The following is an 18,599-nucleotide window of genomic DNA, read 5'->3' as shown; positions in this document are numbered from 1 at the left end:
CTTTGAATTGACTACTTTTTAAGTTCCTGTTGCCCACTGAACCCATTTCAGTGTATCTTAAATAGGGTCTCAGGGTCTGAAATTCTCATTCACATTCATACATGATTTTAACTGAGTTAGTTTATTTGCTTCCGCATAGTAAAATGGATAAAGTACCGAACCTTTGACTTCTGTTCTCTGCACACACATATCTTTCATCAGATCATGCAGCCTTTCGTCAGATTTCTCCTCACCTCAAGTCCAGATCTAAAGGATCTGGAAATGGAACAGATCACACATCTCCATCAGTTTGATCTTGATCAGGAGAAGCATCTCCGACCTCTTTAACATGTAACATGAGTTTAGTTGGAGAGCCACCTCGACACCTTGTGGACTAGGCAAGCAAGCATCATGGTGATCTTTCTCATGAAGGAGAAATGGATAACATATTTTTCACCATAGGAATTTTCCTGTGAATCAAACAAATATGCTAAAAAAATACAATGGTGTCTCCCAAGCTTGTGGAATGGTTAGTGTGGAGTGTATGGTGGAGTGTGGAGGGTATGGTGTAGTGAATTGGAGACTGTAGTAGGGAAGGGAAGGTATACTGTAGTGATATTGAGCCTGTAGTGTGGAGTAGAGCTGCAACTAACGATTATTTTAATAATCTAATTATGTTTTTCTCATTAGTCATAGAATTACGAATAAAAAACAATAAAAGCATTTATTTCCAACCCTTTATTCAAAAACAGAACTAAAATATTTAGAAAGTACACAAACATGTTGTGTTTTCCAAGTAATGATCTCATTGTGTACAGGTGTGCATATTGGGGCCAATACTAACAGACAATCTTTCTCAATGTGTGATCAATTTCAACATTTTGTGGGTATAAAAAGCTGGTATTGTTAGTAAGTCATTCCAAGTTCCTCATTCAAACAGCCATAAACATATAACGTCACAGACAAGCAGCATCACCTGGCCATGGTCCGCCTTAAGGTTGGTGCCAGGCAGTCAGATGTTGCTCGAGAACTTGGATTCAAAGTGTCATCAAGATACAGAACTACTGGCAGAGTTCATGACAGAACCAGAAGTGGAGCCCCACGAGTGACAGACCACAATGATGGCCGGTACCTAAGGGCCTATGCACTCAGACATTGTTTGGTTTGAATGCCAGACAACCGTTGCAGGTGACTACTGACACCAAGACACCGCCGTGAACATTTGCAGTGGGCACAAGATCATGTAACCTGGACAATGTAGCATTGGTTTACAGTCCTGTTCACTGATGAGTGCCATTGCTGTAGACGGCGAGGTCAACATGGTTTGCTTTGGTGGAGGAGGTGCAACAGTCACAAGTCAGCGCAAAACAGATTTGGTTATTGTACAGTGCTCAGTCACTGCATATTCTTACCTCAGAGACCCATCATCATTCCCCAATTCTGCCAGCACACCCCCAACTCTGTGTTCATGGATAATAATGCTCCACCACATCATGGCAGAATTGTCAGACTTCAGGACGTTTGAGTGCCTTATACAGGTATGATAATCAATGTCCCCTGACCTGAATGCCATGTGAACTGGCAGAACTGTGTGTAGCACTTGTGGAAGAGTGGACAACATCATGAGGCTGGTGAGGAGCATGAAATTTCGCTGTCAAACTGTCATACCGCTACGGACATTGTCAATTTTTGTAATTTGGGGCTATCCCTGTTATTGTCAATTTTTTTGGGGCTAAGTACTATTAATCGAAAGAAAATTGCGTTTCTTCTCATACATTATTACTAATATCAAAAGGGACTTTTACTTATTTGAACTATTTGTGGTGAGACCACTGTGACCCAGTGCTGCACTGTTTGGTGTGGTTTGCGCGAGCTGGTATTACTTCCAATGACTTCCTGAATTACCTCGGAATTAATCACCTAAATTCCCACCCCCCAAAAAAAAACGTAAATTATGGCTCCATCGCTAATCCCATGTGCAGTATGTGAAATGTACATCTTGACGAACTCCGTCAAAGTGAGGATTTCACCTGTGTGAAGTGTAGGAGACTAGTCGAAATGACGGAGAAAATAGACGAGCTAGAGGAGCGCATCCGAAATTTATATTTAATTAGGGAAACAGAAGTCTTAATCGACTCTTTTCTAGTCCCGGACGCGCACTAGCCCAGTCAGCCGGTGAGTGTGTCTACCCCGGCGCCGGTACCAGTAGCGCCCTCCGGACAGCAGGGCAGTTGGGTGACGGCTCGGCGTAAATCACGCAAGCGAGCTTCCGTGGCGACCCGCCAAGCTCCCCCACCACCTGGACACCACACACCGGTCCGCGTTCAGAACCGCTTCTCCCCCCTCAGCGAGGCATCCGCTGGGTCCAACAAACCACCGCCTCTAGTCATTGGCGACTCCAATGTTAGAAACGTGAGGATAGCGGCACCAGCGAATAAAATCCTGTGTTTTCCTGGAGCCAGAGCACCCGACATCCGCGCAAATTTAAGATTGCTGGCAAAAAATAACCACAGGTCCTCTAGAAAAGCGATTCACGTCGGCGCTAACGACGTCCGGCTACGGCAGTCGGAAATAACCAAAGATAATTTTATAGAGATGCTTGAATTGGCTAAAACGATGTCAGATAAAGTAATCTGCTCTGGCCCATTACCGCAGACGTAGCGACGAGACCTGTAGCAGGCTCCTCGATATAAATCGCTTGTTGTCGGAGTGGTGTCCAAAAAATAAAGTGGGTTTTATTAATAACTGGCCAATATTTAGGGGGAAGCCTGGTCTTTTTGGGCGAGACTGCATCCACACCAAATGACTCAGTTGTCTAAAAATCTGGCTCATAGTCTTAGATTCAAAAAACAAAACTGACTCGCCAGAGCCGAGACCAGGTAGCAGACAGACTGGCTAAACCGAGTGTTTTTCCATTTGCATAGAGTGGCCACCCAGTGTGTACAATATTGACACTGTGTCTTTACCTCGCTCTATTAAAAGAAGAGAATCTAAAAGAAACATTAAAACTCATAAATATGCTGACACTGGGTCTGTTCCCCGGGCTGAACGGGGTGTCTTTTCAGCAACTTACTACCTGTTACTATCATTCACTCTGAACGTACCGTCAGCACCTCCGATGTAAGAATATGATTATTAAATGTTAGATCTCTTACACCTAAAACGCTCATTGTTAATGAAATTATTACAGATCAGGGGTTTGACGTACTGTGCCTGACCGATACTTGGTTAAAACAAAACGAACTTGTAGCATTGAACGAGTCTACTCCTCCTGGATACAGCTATGTACCCCAACCTCGCTTAACTGGAAGAGGAGGTGGCGTCGCAGTAATTTATAAGGATAACCTCGGTATTACTCATAAACCCGGACATGGATTTAACTCTTTTGAGATTCTACATACCAACATAACTCATGTAGTCTCACAAAATAAAACCATTAATTCCATTGATTATCATTTATAGACCCCCTTACTTCGAGTTTCTTAGTGAATTTATAGATTTTGTCTCCAACTTAGTTGTATCTGTGGATAAAGCCCTAATTGTCGGCAACTTTAACATCCACTGTGATAAATTAGAAGACTCACTAAGAACAGCATTCCTGTCAAGACTAGACTCAGTTGGAGTTAACCAACATATAACAGGTGGTCACACGCTCGATCTTGTACTGACCTTCAGTTTAAATATAGAAGACATAGTTATTCTTCCGCAATCTGAAATGATCTCAGATCATTTCCTCATTGCTTTTAAAATATGTCTCAGACACAATAAACTCAACCCCCCTCGTTATAGAGACAAACGGACAATTACATCAAGTATGGCACAGAGGTTTATTAATACCCTACCAGATTTATCAATGCTGATAAACTCACCGGCAGACCCCGCTGAACTTGACCAAGCAACCAATTAACACTGCATAGTATGTTAGATAAAGTCGCTCCCCTCAAAAGGAAGATAGTAAGAGATAAAAACTTAATTCCTTGATATAATGATCACACGTGCTCGCTTAAGAAGACCACCTGGAAATTACAAAGTAAACGGCGTCGAAGTAAATTAAACGTATTCCGAATAGTGTGGAAGGAGAGCCTACTTAACTATAAGAAGGCTCTTAGCATGGCTCGATCGACGTATCTGTCCTTGTTAATAGACAAAAACAAAAATAATCCCAGAACACTATAGCCAAACTAACCAGGAATAAGACAGAAACGGATACTACCACTCAATATCATCATAGTAGCAATGATTTTATGAATTTCTTTAATACTAAAATAGTCACAAATAGAGATAAGATTAAAAGCACAACAAATAGCTGACCACGGATTAGAACGCTTCAACCTTATTAAAGAGCATGAACTAATTAAACTAATCTTATCATCAAATCAATGTACTTGCTCTCCGGATCCGCTTCCTACAAGGTTCCTTAAACAAGTAGCACCCAATATTATCAATTCTATCCTCAAAATTGTTAACTCGTCGCTTAGCACCGGCCACATATCAAGTTTGTTCAAAGTAGCAGTCATTAGATTAAAAAGCCTGATCTTGATCGCAGTCAGCTTTCAAATTATAGACCGATATCCAACCTTCCGTTTATATCAAAAATCGTAAAAAGTCGTAGCAACTGAGCACATACCTAGACAGTAACAATATCCATGAAGTATATCAATCAGGATTTAGGCCTCATCATAGCACTGAGACAGCGCTGGTTAAAGTGGTTAATGACATGCTGTTGGCCTCTGATCATCTTGCTGCTTGTCCTGCTTGAATTAAGTGCAGTGTTTGACACTATCGATCACGCTATTCTCCTTGCCAGGTTAGAGAATGTTATTGGGGTTAAGGGAACAGCCCTTGAATGGTTCAGATCATATCTGACCAACTGATATCAGTTTGTGGACATCAATGGCGATTCGTCTTCACATAGTAAAGTAGAGTTTGGTGTTCCACAAGGTTCTGTCCTAGGTCCGTTACTATTTTCCCGATACATGTTATCTTTAGGACGTCATCCGCAAACACGGTATTAGCTTTCATTGCTATGCTGACGACACACAGCTGTATCTGTCAGCAATGCCAGATCAGAGGCAGCAGCTGAACAAAATAGAGAATTGTCTGAAGGACATTAGACAGTGGATGCTCACCAACTTTCTTCTGTTAAACCCTGACAAGACAAAAGTTCTCGTACTTGGGCCTCAAGCAGCCAGGCATAAGCTAGCTGACTACTTTACTTTACTTTACTTTAGTTTATTTAGCAGACGCTTTTATCCAAAGCGAATACACCAGCAATTCTCGTTCGATTTCTATAGAATTTAGAGTTTACAAAACTAAGAGCCCCTGATAAGGCCTAACTTGTCAGCAAAGAGCATGCTTGGAGATTGTTAAGTGCTAGACAAAGAAAAAATTATAATGTATATATATATTTTTGTATTGTTTTGTGCAATGTGTACGCATGTGCGTGTGTAAGTGTTAGATTTGTCTGAAATACTTTTTGAATAAGAGGGTTTTCAGATGGTTCTTAAAAGTGGTGGTAGTCTCGGCTAATCATATGGAGGAGGGCAGGTTGTTCCACATCATAACCCTGGATAGCCTTTCTATTTCACCAAGTATTGAAGTAAAGGATCATTGATGCAGGTCTCTCATTCAGTTGGCATGTAGATAATGTCACTAGGATAGCATTCTTTCGCCTTAGAAATATTGCAAAAATAAGAAATATCATTTCAATGCATGATGCAGAAAAGTTGGTCCATGAATTTATTACATCAAGGTTAGATTACTGCAACACATTACTGTCTGGATGCTCTAGTAGGTGCATGAGTAAACTCCAGCTAGTACAGGGGTCACTACTGGTACCAAAATTACAGAAGGTCACAGCTGGGAGCAGATCCTTCTCATATAGACCTCCACAGTTGTGGAATGGCTTGCCTGTCAGTGTCCGGGACACAGACACAGTCTCAGTGTTTAAATCCAATCTCAAAACCTCTGTTTTCTCTGGCCTTTTGTTAAAGTCCCAGACACTCATTTCACTTCACTTTGACACAGTGTCAATTATAAAGTCCAGTTTATCACACAGTCCCCCTGTTAGACACAGACAGTGTTAAATTCACCCTAGTTAGGGTTCTGGGCCACTGTAGCACCAATATACCACTATTACCACATATTTCAGTATGCCACCGTCTGCCGCTGCTTCTGTTTCTGTTTCTCCGAGACACATAATCAAGCACACAGACCACCGGCAGACTCCAGTGAAGAGACCAGCACATAAATCCTGGTTCCTGACAACTGCTAAACGATGTCTCAGCATGAAACGAACCAGAGGGTCACCACAGCCACCACCACCATAACAACTACAGCTTCAGGGATCTTCAAATGGACCAGTAACACCAAAATGGACATGTAATGTAGACCATGACACTAAACTACATTCTGGACCTCTCCAACCCTACAACTGTAGAACTTATTATTATTTTTCGTTCTTTCTTTCCTATTGTACAAATCATCACAAACCCTGCACTGACACCATTTGCAGGCTCACTCTACCCAGGAAGGGGGTCCCTCTCTGTATCTCTTTTTTTTGTGTAGAGTTTTTCCTTGTATGCAGAAGGGTCAAGAGTCAACTCTAGGGCTTGTCAAATCCCATTGAGACATACTGTATGTAATTTTGAGCTATATAAGAATGTTATAAATAAATGCTATATAAATGTTGTTGTTGTTATTTCATGAATGTATATATTCAAGGCCAGCCCATTTTCCACTGCAGCAGAGCTCCACGAGACCTGGCCACCTGAAGTCCCCGTGTCAACCAGAACAGTTTGTTGGATTCTGTCTCGAAATGGCCATGGTCGAATTAGAAGCCAGCACTAAACAAAAGACAATTGAAAAACCGTGTGGCATTTGCCAAGTCCCACAGCCTGCTAAAAGGATGGATGCTGGAAAAGTGGCAGAAGGTGGATTTTTCAGATGAATCTTCTGTTGAATTACACCACAGTCGCCGCAAATATTGCAAGAGACCAACTGCAGCTCGTATGGATCTGAGATTCACCCAAAAAACAGTGAAGTTTGGTGGCGAAAAAATCATGGTCTGGGGTTACATCCAGTATGGGGGTGTGTGAGAGATATGTAGTCAGGGTGAAAGGCAACATCAATAGTTTGAAATTCCAAGAAATGTTAGTTACCTTTTATATTCCCGACCATAAAAGAGGTCAAATTCTACAGCAGGAGGGTGCTCCATCACATACTTCCATCTCCACATCAAACTTCCTCAAGGCGAAGATCAAGATGCGTCAGGATTGGCCTGTCCAGTCACCAGACATGAACATCATTGAGCATATGTGAGGTAGGATGAAAGAGGAAGCATGGAAGACGAAACCAAAGAATATTGATTAACTCTGTGAGGCATGCAAGACTGCTTTCTCTGCTATACCTGATGACTTCATCAATAAATTGTATGAATCGTGCCAAACCGCATGGATGCAGTCCTTCAAGTTCATGGAAGTTTTAAAGATATTAAATTTGGATCTCACAGCACCACTATTTAATTTGCTGACATATTTTTGTATTTGCAGTAAATTTGTTCAATTTCTGAATAGGCGACAAAACTTTTGTCTTGCCAAAAAATTTACCTTTTTGTCTTGATTAAATTATATATCATTTCAATGCATTATACATCATTTGGTAGGGTTTTAGCTTTCCTAACACCAGTTGACTAATTAAATGTCAGGTTCATAGCAGGTTAATAGCAGGTGGTCAAGACTTTTGTCAGGGACTGTATAGACTTAAAAAAATGCCACCTGAGCTACCAGGACAATAAATAATTTATAAAATAAAAAAAACAAAGAACAATACAAATCATTAAATTTAACAGGATTTGTTTGAGTGTCAGAACTTGTTCTCTACACTACACTGCAGACAATCTCTCTCACTCCTTTTGTTCAGACACTTTGCAATGCACAAATGTGAATATGTTTCTTTGAGGCTATGTTGCCTTCTGCAGAAAACAGCCACTTAAATGGTGTTGATGTGGTGTGGAGGGTACTCCTGTAGTAGGGAGGGTACGGTATACTGTAGTGAAGTTGAGCCTGTAATAGGGAGAGTACGGTATACTGTAGTGATGTTGAGCCTCTAGTTCGGAGGATATGCTGTACTGAAGTAAAAACAGACCCTTTTGGCAGGGTGGTAGTGATAGTGATGGTCTGTGGGTGGAGTTGACCCGAGTAATGGATCCCAGGTCTGGACAACCGATATGTTTATGAAAAGGGCTCATGTTACACCTCCTACCTACTGTCTATTTGTGTTTCCAGACGTATAACAGAAGCCTAAATGAGCCTTAAGTCAAGACACTGCAATAGCCGAGATAAACACCTGAACAGATGACACAGTGAACGGAAGATCTTGAAAGTCTGAAGGATTGGAAGGAGGGATTATGCTTCAAGCTGTTTTATGGTGGGTGGAACAACACCACTTTCTTTTTGGATGGGAGCCAGAAATTAGTTTATTTTCTGATTGACACTGAATTTCTATTTCACTTTCCAATTAATAGAGAATTGTTTCAATTGAATGCCTATGTACTGTTAGCCGACTGTTCTGCTGTATTCCTCTGGCTCTGCAGAGCACATTCGCAGCATGCCTGGTCTTAAGTGCTGGAAATCAGGCTAATCCTGCCATGCTCCCAGCTAATGCATGTGAGGTTGTCAGGGAGTCTCAGGTTTAATGAATTCTTCACAATGCATTGAGCACATGACTTAATTTAAAGTGGATTATCATCATTAATGTTTCTAAGTGTGCTGTGTGTGTATGTAGCACCCCTTAATGTTTTGTCAGTATCTTGGACTTGCTTAAATTTCCAGCTCTCCTGTATTATAGTTCTCCAGTGTTTATGTCTTCTATGTAGGAAATATGAGGATATCACCTTGAAATTGTTATCTTAAGGTACTGTCTTTGTCAACAGCTGTTGCACAACACACATCCTAGTGTCTGAAACAGGCAGGTGTCTGGTTGACATGAATGAAATATTTAAAAAGGGAAATTTGATCTTGACACTGAAATCAAGCACCATGCTGTACACTGAGCTCAGTTTAATTCGTTGGCATATTGGTTGTACTGTTTGGTCACAATAAGGCTTTGATGTCTATCTGACGAAGACTGCCTTGATGTGTACAGACAGCTCCTTGTAAAGTTTTTGTGAAACAGACAAGAATTGAAAGATCAAGACATCTGACAAAAGACACGGCAGGATCATTGCAGATACACCGGGAAATCCCAGGTCCATGGCATTTTGTGTTTTTTGTCTTGCCTGAAGGTCCCCCGCCTGTATCTTTGTCAAGCTCCATTCTCTGTTGTTGTCCCTGGCTGGTGGAACAACTTGCCCTCCTCCATTCGACTAGTCAAGACTACCACCACCTTTAAGAAGCAGTTGAAAACCCGCTTATTCAAAAAGTATTTCAGACAAATCTAACACTTACACACGCACATGCGTACACACTGCACAAAATGTATATAATTTTTTCTTCGTCTAGCACTTAACAATCTCCGAGCATGCTTTTTGCTGACAAGTAAGGTCTTATCAGGGCTCTTAGTTTTTGTAAACTCAAAATCTATAGATATTGAACGAGAATTGCTGGTGTCTTCCTCCTGTAAGTCACTTTGAATAAAAGCGTCTGTAAAATAAAGTAAAGTAAAGTAAAGTAAAGCTGAGACACCCCCAAAACAAGAGGTGTGAAAAGCCCTCAAATGGCTTGAGGTGTTACGACAAGAAAGAAACAAGACAGAAACATCAAAAAACAAATCCTGATTGGTCTGTGGCAACTTCCTGGGAGTCAAATGGGGCTCACATGCTTTCATTGGGAGCTCACATGCTTTCATTGGGAGCTGGGGGTCCTCCCCCAGTTTCTGAGTCTTTCTTTGTCTCCCTGTTTCTCAATGGCCAGGCTGCCGCTTTGCAGCTTGGCTCCTGGCTTTACTCTCTCTTCCTCTTTCCCTTTCTTCTTTCTATTATTTTGGGGTTTTCTGTAACATTACATACAATATTTACATGTAACTGCAATAGTAATCTACTGGTGTTAATAAATTTAGAAATGGTTGATTCCTGTAACATTTATTGTGCCATGCCTTTTTCATGCCAGGTGACATCAGATTGAGTGTTTTAATACGGTGCTTGCTTATTTCTTTACACATCTCAGCAGACATGTGTCTCCATTTGAAAATTATGTGAATGTGTCATAATGACAGGACAAAGGCATGACTAACAAACAAAGAATTTTAATAATAAACTCAAACACTGAAACAAAAGACTAATGACTGGATGGGGACATGACACAGAAGGCATACATTTATACACATGAACTGAAATGACAATAAAGCTCACTTGACCTTGAACATAAACAAATTAAACAAATACCATCTTGGAGAAGGAGGAAATGGGCATAGATGTGGAAAAGAGGACACATCCTGTACTTTATTAATTGAAAGTGAAGTGATTGTCATTGTGACACAACACAGCAATGATAACTGCAAACACAGCAACTGCAACAACGAAATGTGTCCTCTGCTTTTAACCCATCACCCTTGGTGAGCAGTGGGCAGCCATGAAAGGCGCCCAGGGAGCAGTATTTTGCTCATTGGCATCTCAGTGGCACCATGGCCGCTAGGCCACCACTGCCACTCACCGTCTTATCACCGTCAGGTGTGGAAAACCTTACATTCACGTCTAATTCTAATTGAGTTTTTGTCTTCTTTTTTACTGTTCCTTATGAAACGCACACTCTTCTTTCTCAAAATGCCAGAAGGTATGACACTCCCTCCCCAGGAATCATCTTGTGAGCAGCCACACATCATTAATCTTTGTCAAGTTTTAATAACAGCTTATGTAGCAGGGCATGATGGGAATTATTAGACCAAATGTTTTGCTTTGACCCTCCCTCTTGCACGCCCTCTGCTTGGTTGGTGGAGACTTGGAAACAGAAACTCTTTCCACTCAGCAGGCTGCGTGTTTGGATTGGTCCTTATTTATTTGTGCAGGTTGATGAATCGCCCAGTCCCTGGACACCCATTCCATTCCAGTAGATCGACTGGTTGCATTAACTCAGGCCTAATCTGAAGGACAGAGCGATGAGGAGCCGCTTTCATGACAGGTGCTGACTTATATTGATCAGTCTTCCTTCATGTGGGTTTTATCTTCAGAAGACATAACAATGACCTTAAAGTATTTTGAGATTCAGATATTTAATATGCAGTGAGGTAGTGCCATGGAAGTGCTTTTTTTATTTTATTTCAACAGTCGTTACGTTACGTGGCCATGAGACGCCTTCAGACGCGTCGTTCTTTTATGAGATGTCTGGAGTTATGAATCTGAATATTTATTTACTTACGTAGCCAGTGCGCCCCGGGGCGAAGCTTCCTCCTGCAGTCTACCCAGCAATGACATTACCGCTCCGCTAACCGCGAGCTGTCCTAGTTCGGGTGCTGGTGTGGGAACTGAGAGTATAAGTGGGGAGCGCGGAAGATGGAACCACGGACGGGCGCCGAGAAGGTTGCCGGTGCGCCTGCCTGACACCTCCATTTCTCCCAGGTCTGTGTTCTTCCGCGAGTCTGCATGCTGCATTTCAGGAGGTGGATCAGGTTCATGTTCGGATTTAGAAGCTGGAAAATTGGAATGCGGAAAAAACGTTCAGAATAGAAATCATAAAAAAAAAACTTGTTATAGTTCAGTAAAATAATTTTTCTTTCGGATCTGTCAACTGCATGGTAAGTTGATGTGGGGTATAAACTAATAAGTGAAATTCTTGCTAAACGGATTACTGGAGAAGAATGTTTCAATATTACCCATCTGGAGTCCTCACCCCGCTCTCTTATTTTACGCATTTTCTTCTTTTCTTTTTTTCAAGAGGATCGTGTGCTTTTATAAAAAGGTACATGTTTAATACGTTTAATAACTTTGAGCAGTTCTCATGCCAGTCACTACTGACCAAAGTAACGACGTGTAAAAGCAGAGAGCATGCATACGTGGGGCTGTCGCGGGTTCTTGGAATGTTGGTATAAAAAAGAAAAACTAATTTATAGCACTGGTTCTAAAGACCTTGGAGTTGAGGACAAATCACACGCCCATTGTGAAACGAATAGATATTAATTTAAAAGAAACACAAAATAATTAAGCATTCCAGCATTATATAATTAAGGAGGTCCAATTCGCGCTCCTTTGATTTCTCTCCTGTATTGATTTGTAAACCTGTGGCGAGCCCAACGGACCCATGTTGTCAGCGCTGAACCCTAAGTGGAAAATGGTCGGAAATTCCTCTCTGGCCTGCAGGAAGGGAAACTTAATGTTCATTTTTACTTCAATGGTACTCAGTTCCCACAATGATCATTTCAAAGAACCTGTAGTCCTATTTCCCTGAAGTGGTACTTTACTAGTTGATGTAACCCCTGTGATGGTGTCTCCTGCTGGTGGGATATGTCTTAGTCGATTCACATTTACAGCATTTAGCAGACAAAAAGGGTTTGAATAGAAAAATTACAAAAGGAATAATAGGTATTCATTGACAAAGTTTGAAATAATGATGTAGATAAGTGTTTACTAATAATGAATGAAGCTATTATAGTGACAGGCTTGGGTTAACAAATTCAGCATTTTAATGTAACTCAAGTAATTATTGCTGATAAAGTTCCTTGCTACATGTATGCAGATATTTCATCATCAGATATCAGAGAGCTATTGCATGCTCACTCTACCCTGGAAAGGCGTCCCTCTCTGAAACACTCCTTCCCAAGGTTTCTCTCTTTCTTGTTTTTTAGTTTTTCCTTGTGTGCAGAAAGAGTCAAAGTGCGGAGGGTGTCTACTGTCAAAGCCCATTGAGACACGCTGTATGCAATATGTTAGATTACAGTATATGTTGGGTTTATATTTAGAAAGACCAGTATAGTAGTTGTGCAGAAGTACTAATGAAGGTGCTGAAAAGCTGTTTGTTCTCTTCCTCTCAGGACGTGTATGTGCTGAGGCAGGTGCAGGTGCAGGTCCAGTCATGCAGCCTGGACCCAGCTGCAGCTCTCGCTGTGACTCAGGAACATGTTACATCATCCCACAAGTCCACACTCATGATGGATGGGAGATTCTGCAAAGACTCTGTACTGTCTTAATGGTAATCACACACACACATAAACACACACACACACACACACACACACACACAAGCTTAATTTAAAGCCTTAATCCACCCTGTCCATACCTCTTCCTTACAAATGAAGTTACTGCTGCACTAGGACATGAAACTCTCTTGATATTATTTAGCTATAAGGGGAATGTGACAGGAGCTTTTAAAGAAGATTTAACTGATTTTTGTTTATATATTTTTTTATTTTGTGTGTGTAGAAATTAGAGGCTACAACACAGGGCACTTCTCTCTCCCCAGTTCTGCGTGTGGTGGTGTGGACTCTGCTCTGTGGTGGGATTTTACTGGCATTCTTATTCCTTCTGTTCACCCTGCGATTCAGAAAGAACAGGTATTACTGCAGCACCTCTCTTCACTTCTGTCCTTCTGTCTGTTTTTCTTTTTCCTCTTCAGTTTCATTATCTTCACCACTCACAAATCTTCCTCCTTGTCTGCAGGACAGCTTTCGACTTCATGAAAGGAACATGCTTCCTGAGACTTAACAGTTATCTGTGTGTGTGTGTGTGTCAGGATTGTGAAGATGTCCAGCCCCAACTTGAACGTGATGACCCTATGTGGAAGTGTTATGACCTACACCAGTGGATTTTTGTTCGCTATTGAAGAAAAGATGACGGTGGAAGAAACAGAGACTAATGTTGTTCTACAGGTACAAACCCTCACACACCCACCCTCAAACCAGAGGGACAGGAATTCAGTCATAATATACCATGTTTCTGCTCATGTGCTGTACAGGCACGCATTTGGACTCTGTGCATAGGAAGCTCTTTAGTGTTTGGACCAATTCTTGGGAAGACATGGCGGCTCTACAGAGTCTTCACTCACCGCGTTCCAGACAAGAGGGTGGTGCGTTACTTCATGTCCCTCATGTTCTTTTTCTTGTCTTTTTGGTTGTGCAAGTGGTTTGTAACAATGTCTTGTTTTTCAGATTATCAGAGACATACAGCTGATAGGCCTTGTGGTGCTATTGGTTGCAGTGGACATTATACTTCTGGGCACGTGGTTGTTAACTGACCCAATCCGATGTGCTCGGTCTGTTGGAGCAGCTGTGAAGGTAATGAATGAATCTATATGTTAGTAGACTTGGCAATGAAACTAAAGTTCGAACTGGTTACAAGCATTATGACTGTTTTCTAGGTGATGAAGTTGGATGTCTCTTATTCCCTTTCTCAAACACAAACATGCTCCTCACACTACATAGACCTGTGGATTATGCTTCTGTCTGTGGTTAAGGTAACAACTTACATACAAGCCCATCTTTTTCATATCTTAAAGCTGGAAATTAGTGTTACTAGTTTTTACTCATAGTTGAAATAATTGTTTGCATTTTTTACTAAACAAAGTATGCAAACAGATTTAGCGTTGAACCATATAAAATAAACATTTCAAACTTTCAGATTTGATTTTCTATTGTTACTGATTGACAGGGTGGTCTGCTCCTTTATGGGACCTATCTCGCTGGCTTGACCAGCAACATCAGCCTCGCTCCAGTTAATCAGTCCCTTACCATCATGGCCACTGTGTGCCTGGTGACGACGTCAACAGCTGTGGTTGTTCCGGTGTCTTTCTATCTCCAGGCCTGGCCCAATGTGGTCTACAGCGTGGTGTCTGGTTGTATCTTCATCTCTACTTTGGTCATTAACTGCCTGCTGTTTGTGCCACAGGTAGGTTCTGATGCATTACACTGCCTTTCGGCTGGTCTATATTTATGCATGAGCTCCAACATGAGTGAATGGTTGTGTATATTTCATTCTGCAATAATGTCATCAAGCCCTCCATATATAATCTATTATATACTATTAACTATTACTAGCACATCTCTATTATTCAGACTCTCATCACCTGATCAATTCACATTTACACTTAAATCTGTCCGAATAGGACTTTGAGGCTGAGAAAAGCACTGATGAGGAAGTGAGACTAAAGTCAGAGCACAGAACAGATTGTTAGCACTGAGACATGCGGTTACAGTTTGTCTGGATATCTGGGGGTGATTTGCACTTCTGCAGCATTAATTCGCACAGCGCTGTTTGATGCAAACACAGAGACAAGCCCTTTAAATTGGTAATGTAATTTAAATGGAAAAGGATAAGAATAATGGGTAGGAATAATTAGAACCTATTGCAGTAATAATGTGACTGATTGACATTTAGGGGATAACTTGATACTAGTCCACTAATCACCAATTAGTTGGAGTTTTAATAACCCGAATGTTGGTGTTGGTAGCGGGCATGCTTCCCACGTTTGTGATGTCACTGACATATCCTGTGTACAAGGACCGTATAGGGAAGGCAGGGGAGCACAGGAGAAAGGGAGCAGATGGAAACTGTGCTACACTGGGGTGTGTGACGTGTTGACAGGAAGAGGTTAAAATCCATCAGAATAAGGAAGTAGGCTGTTTGAGAGCTGTCAGTCATACAGTCATCTGAGTGTCACAAATAATTCAACACCAATAGAAAAGGTTACTTAGTTCCTCCTCAACAACATACAGATAACCAGCAATAGAGGCTCTGTTTAGCTCTGAATTGTAAAGACAGTATTATAGGTGTATTATAGTGGCCCTTTGTTGTTGAATCATCACTATGATTCTGAATGAACAGGAAAAGGTGGGAAGGTGAACAATGCAGTAAGGGGAATTTTTACTTCTCCATATGAATTTGAAAATACTTTTTGAGGACAAGAAGATCACATTTTTGCATGCAGGCCTATTTTATCAGAGAGTATTTCATGTCTGACGTTTGACTCAATCAGCAATCTTGTTACTTAACCTTCTAGCTTACACAGTGGAGAGAGTTTGAAGGTGAAAGCAGCACGACTCAGCTGGCCCGGTTCTTTAGCAGTCCAAGCAAGAGTCTGCGATCCACTTGCAGCGGGGACGAAATTTATCATCTGATGGGGGAAAACAACAACATGAAACGGCTCATCACTGAAGTGAGGTCCTCCTCAAGGCTCTGTTCCATGGGGTAGTCTGTCTGGGAGAAGTAGATTAATCACATTATGAGAAGATGAACAGCACTCATCTCTGGGGAAGCCTGTGTGAAGTCTGATTAGAAAAGGCTTTCAGGAATGGGTGTGAACAATCCTGTTTGATGCGTCACTGACCCGTATGTCGAGATGTTTTAGCCTTTAGGTATTTTACCTGTTCTTCTACTGTGTACATGTACATGTTATGATTTGTGTTTATTAGGTACTTGTGGTGCATGATCCCTGTGTCTGTCTACATTGCAGAAGGATGCGATGATTGATAGTCTGCAGGAGCAGGTGACCAATGCCAAGGACAAGCTCCTGAAACTGGTGCTGACTAGTCGGTCCATCATGGAGGGGGATTCTTCCACAACAAACCTAAGCTCTTGTCCCACACAGGCCACAGGGCTTCAGCCTGTTTCCCTTCCTGTTCCTCCTTTCCCAGAGCTGTATGTGTCTCTGCCTGGGACTCCTGTGGCTACTTCCAAAGTGGTGCATACAAACACCAGTTCTTCTCTGGATGAGTCACTTCTCACCGCACAAGCTCCTGCTGATTCTGCGCAGCCAAAAGCAGAGCTAATGATGGTGAGGAGCAGCATAGAGAGCTCAGAAGCTGAATCTTTGACATGTTCTCCTCATCTTCCTGCATCATCCTATACAAGTCATGCAGAAGGATTGTTGGGAGAGTCTATGCGCTGTCCAGATGTTAAGGGAATCGGCAGGCAGGTCTTTGTGAGCAGTGAGCAGCTACGGGAAATTGTCCAGGATCTGAGCATCTCCTGCCACTCCACCGGTTCACATCTTTCCCCCCGGTTACTGTATGACTTGTACCACTGCAGCATATCACCCTACGCCATGCGCAAGCGTCGACCCCCTTTCTATACCTCGAAAGCCAGGCCTCTTCTCCTCTTATCCTCAGGAGCAGTGCACCACAATGAGCTGGACACCAAACAACCAGAGGTGAGAAGCCAACCTCGGAGGAGCGAGGAGAGTCCTGGAGGAGTTCAAGAAGGGGAGCTTGATGTGAAACCTGGTGGATGGGGACATGGGTCGTTATGGGAGGGACGAGGCCCACTGCCCCACAGGTACTCTGTGACCTCTTATTCAGGACATTCTCTCAAAGGGCCCCCACTGGGACAGGCCAGTCAGTGCCTTCAGATCTCCAGACAGAAGTTGGAACCGTATTATTCCGACTCGGACTTTGACTCCAGTTCAGAAGACTACAGCTACCGTAGACCATGCTGTGCCGCATGTCGACACACAGTCTACGATTCCTCTGCCTGCACCTCCGAAACATCTGACACAGAGTCAGAGGAGGAGTACAACCCTGGACATCCAGTGGTCAACTTCAAAGAAGACCTCCAACCCACCTTTGTGTAAACCCCAACATGACAAACACAGTGGACAACAGTATTAAAACATGACATTATTCATAGAGTACAGTATCCCCTCTCGTCAACAAATTGTGTCTACATGTTTCTGTATTTTGTATTATTTATTTATTGGGTTATCATTTAACATAGTCAACCGTAATTATCCTTAGTTATGAAATCATTTGTCCATTCCTGCATTATTTTACATATACATTTGTGGTATTTGACATTATCTCAGCTCTGCTGTATTGCACTTCCTACCGTGTTGTGTAACAATATTTAATCCAAACCAACACTGTGATTTGATGCACTTGATTTTAAAAAGTATTATTATTGAATATTTAAGTTAAGCTAGTAAGGCAGAAGTGGGAAGAATGACTGTTGATATTCTCTGGAACAGGCTGTTCATGAAGGTCCAGTCTGCCTGTTATGAACCACAAAGTGTGTTGACTGGAGACTCCCTAGTATGGCTCAGAGAACCATATCAGACAAATTTAATATCGATACAATGGAATCTGGAAGAAAATGTAAATATTGAATGCTTGTGTGCAAAATGTATGAGCAGGATCTTCTTAATTGCCATCATTGTGGTTAATTAATTTGCAAATGTCTGAATGACACAGTGGCCAGTAAAAAAAAACAACTTCCTGATCTGTCAATAGAAACATGGCTGGTCCTGTAAGAGCCGAGTCATAAGACTTAATTTTTTTAAACACTGAAATAAATATACATTACTTACAATTTTAGAGGCTACTGTGCAACTACTTTGTGGATATGATGTATATAATCTAATGTTTCAAACTATGTCCATACTTGTAATGGAATCAAATAAAAAAATATTTATGAAGATGTCTTGAATTGCCAGTATCTGCAGTGTAGTTATTCAAGCTCCTCCTTTCCTGAGTATAAGTCTAGTTAAGTGTGGAAAATACTCTTTACCTACAGATTCTTGTCAATATGTTGACTACAGTTAACAAGCTGTCATCATCATTTCTATACTGGGGTTCCTGCCACTGTGACATAACAACTTAATGAAGGCGCTATAAAATAAGGTGTAATTTAAGTCACAATCACCACTAAATTTAGCTCTATTAAAACAAAGTCTTAGAATGGCTCTTTTACATGACTAAAAGTTAGT

The 18,599-nt window shown here is 41.6% G+C and overlaps 1 protein-coding gene across 10 annotated transcripts; it reads left to right on the top strand.

Annotated features, from left to right (window-relative positions):
* Window positions 1–7,562: 7,562 nt before the first annotated feature.
* Window positions 7,563–18,296, top strand: gpr156 (G protein-coupled receptor 156). 10 transcript variants are annotated; one of them, XM_028992134.1, is made up of 11 exons: window positions 7,563–8,191; window positions 8,265–8,406; window positions 12,940–13,097; window positions 13,328–13,458; window positions 13,638–13,773; window positions 13,860–13,970; window positions 14,053–14,178; window positions 14,262–14,357; window positions 14,552–14,788; window positions 15,900–16,055; window positions 16,353–18,295. In XM_028992134.1, exons 3-11 carry the CDS (start codon window positions 12,981–12,983, stop codon window positions 17,466–17,468), a joined length of 2,226 nt encoding a protein of 741 aa, XP_028847967.1. In that variant the 5' UTR covers window positions 7,563–8,191; window positions 8,265–8,406; window positions 12,940–12,980; the 3' UTR covers window positions 17,469–18,295. The 10 variants fall into 10 exon arrangements, with proteins under 10 accessions (XP_028847967.1, XP_028847965.1, XP_028847969.1 ...); XM_028992130.1 differs by lacking the exons at window positions 7,563–8,191; window positions 8,265–8,406 and adding exons at window positions 9,656–11,093; window positions 11,335–11,530; XM_028992132.1 differs by having other exon boundaries at window positions 7,563–8,406.
* Window positions 18,297–18,599: the final 303 nt, after the last annotated feature.

This window comes from Denticeps clupeoides, chromosome 9, assembly GCF_900700375.1.
Source record: "Denticeps clupeoides chromosome 9, fDenClu1.1, whole genome shotgun sequence".
Classification (NCBI taxonomy): Eukaryota; Metazoa; Chordata; class Actinopteri; order Clupeiformes; family Denticipitidae; genus Denticeps; species Denticeps clupeoides.
This window is presented reverse-complemented; position numbering and strand designations above follow the sequence as displayed.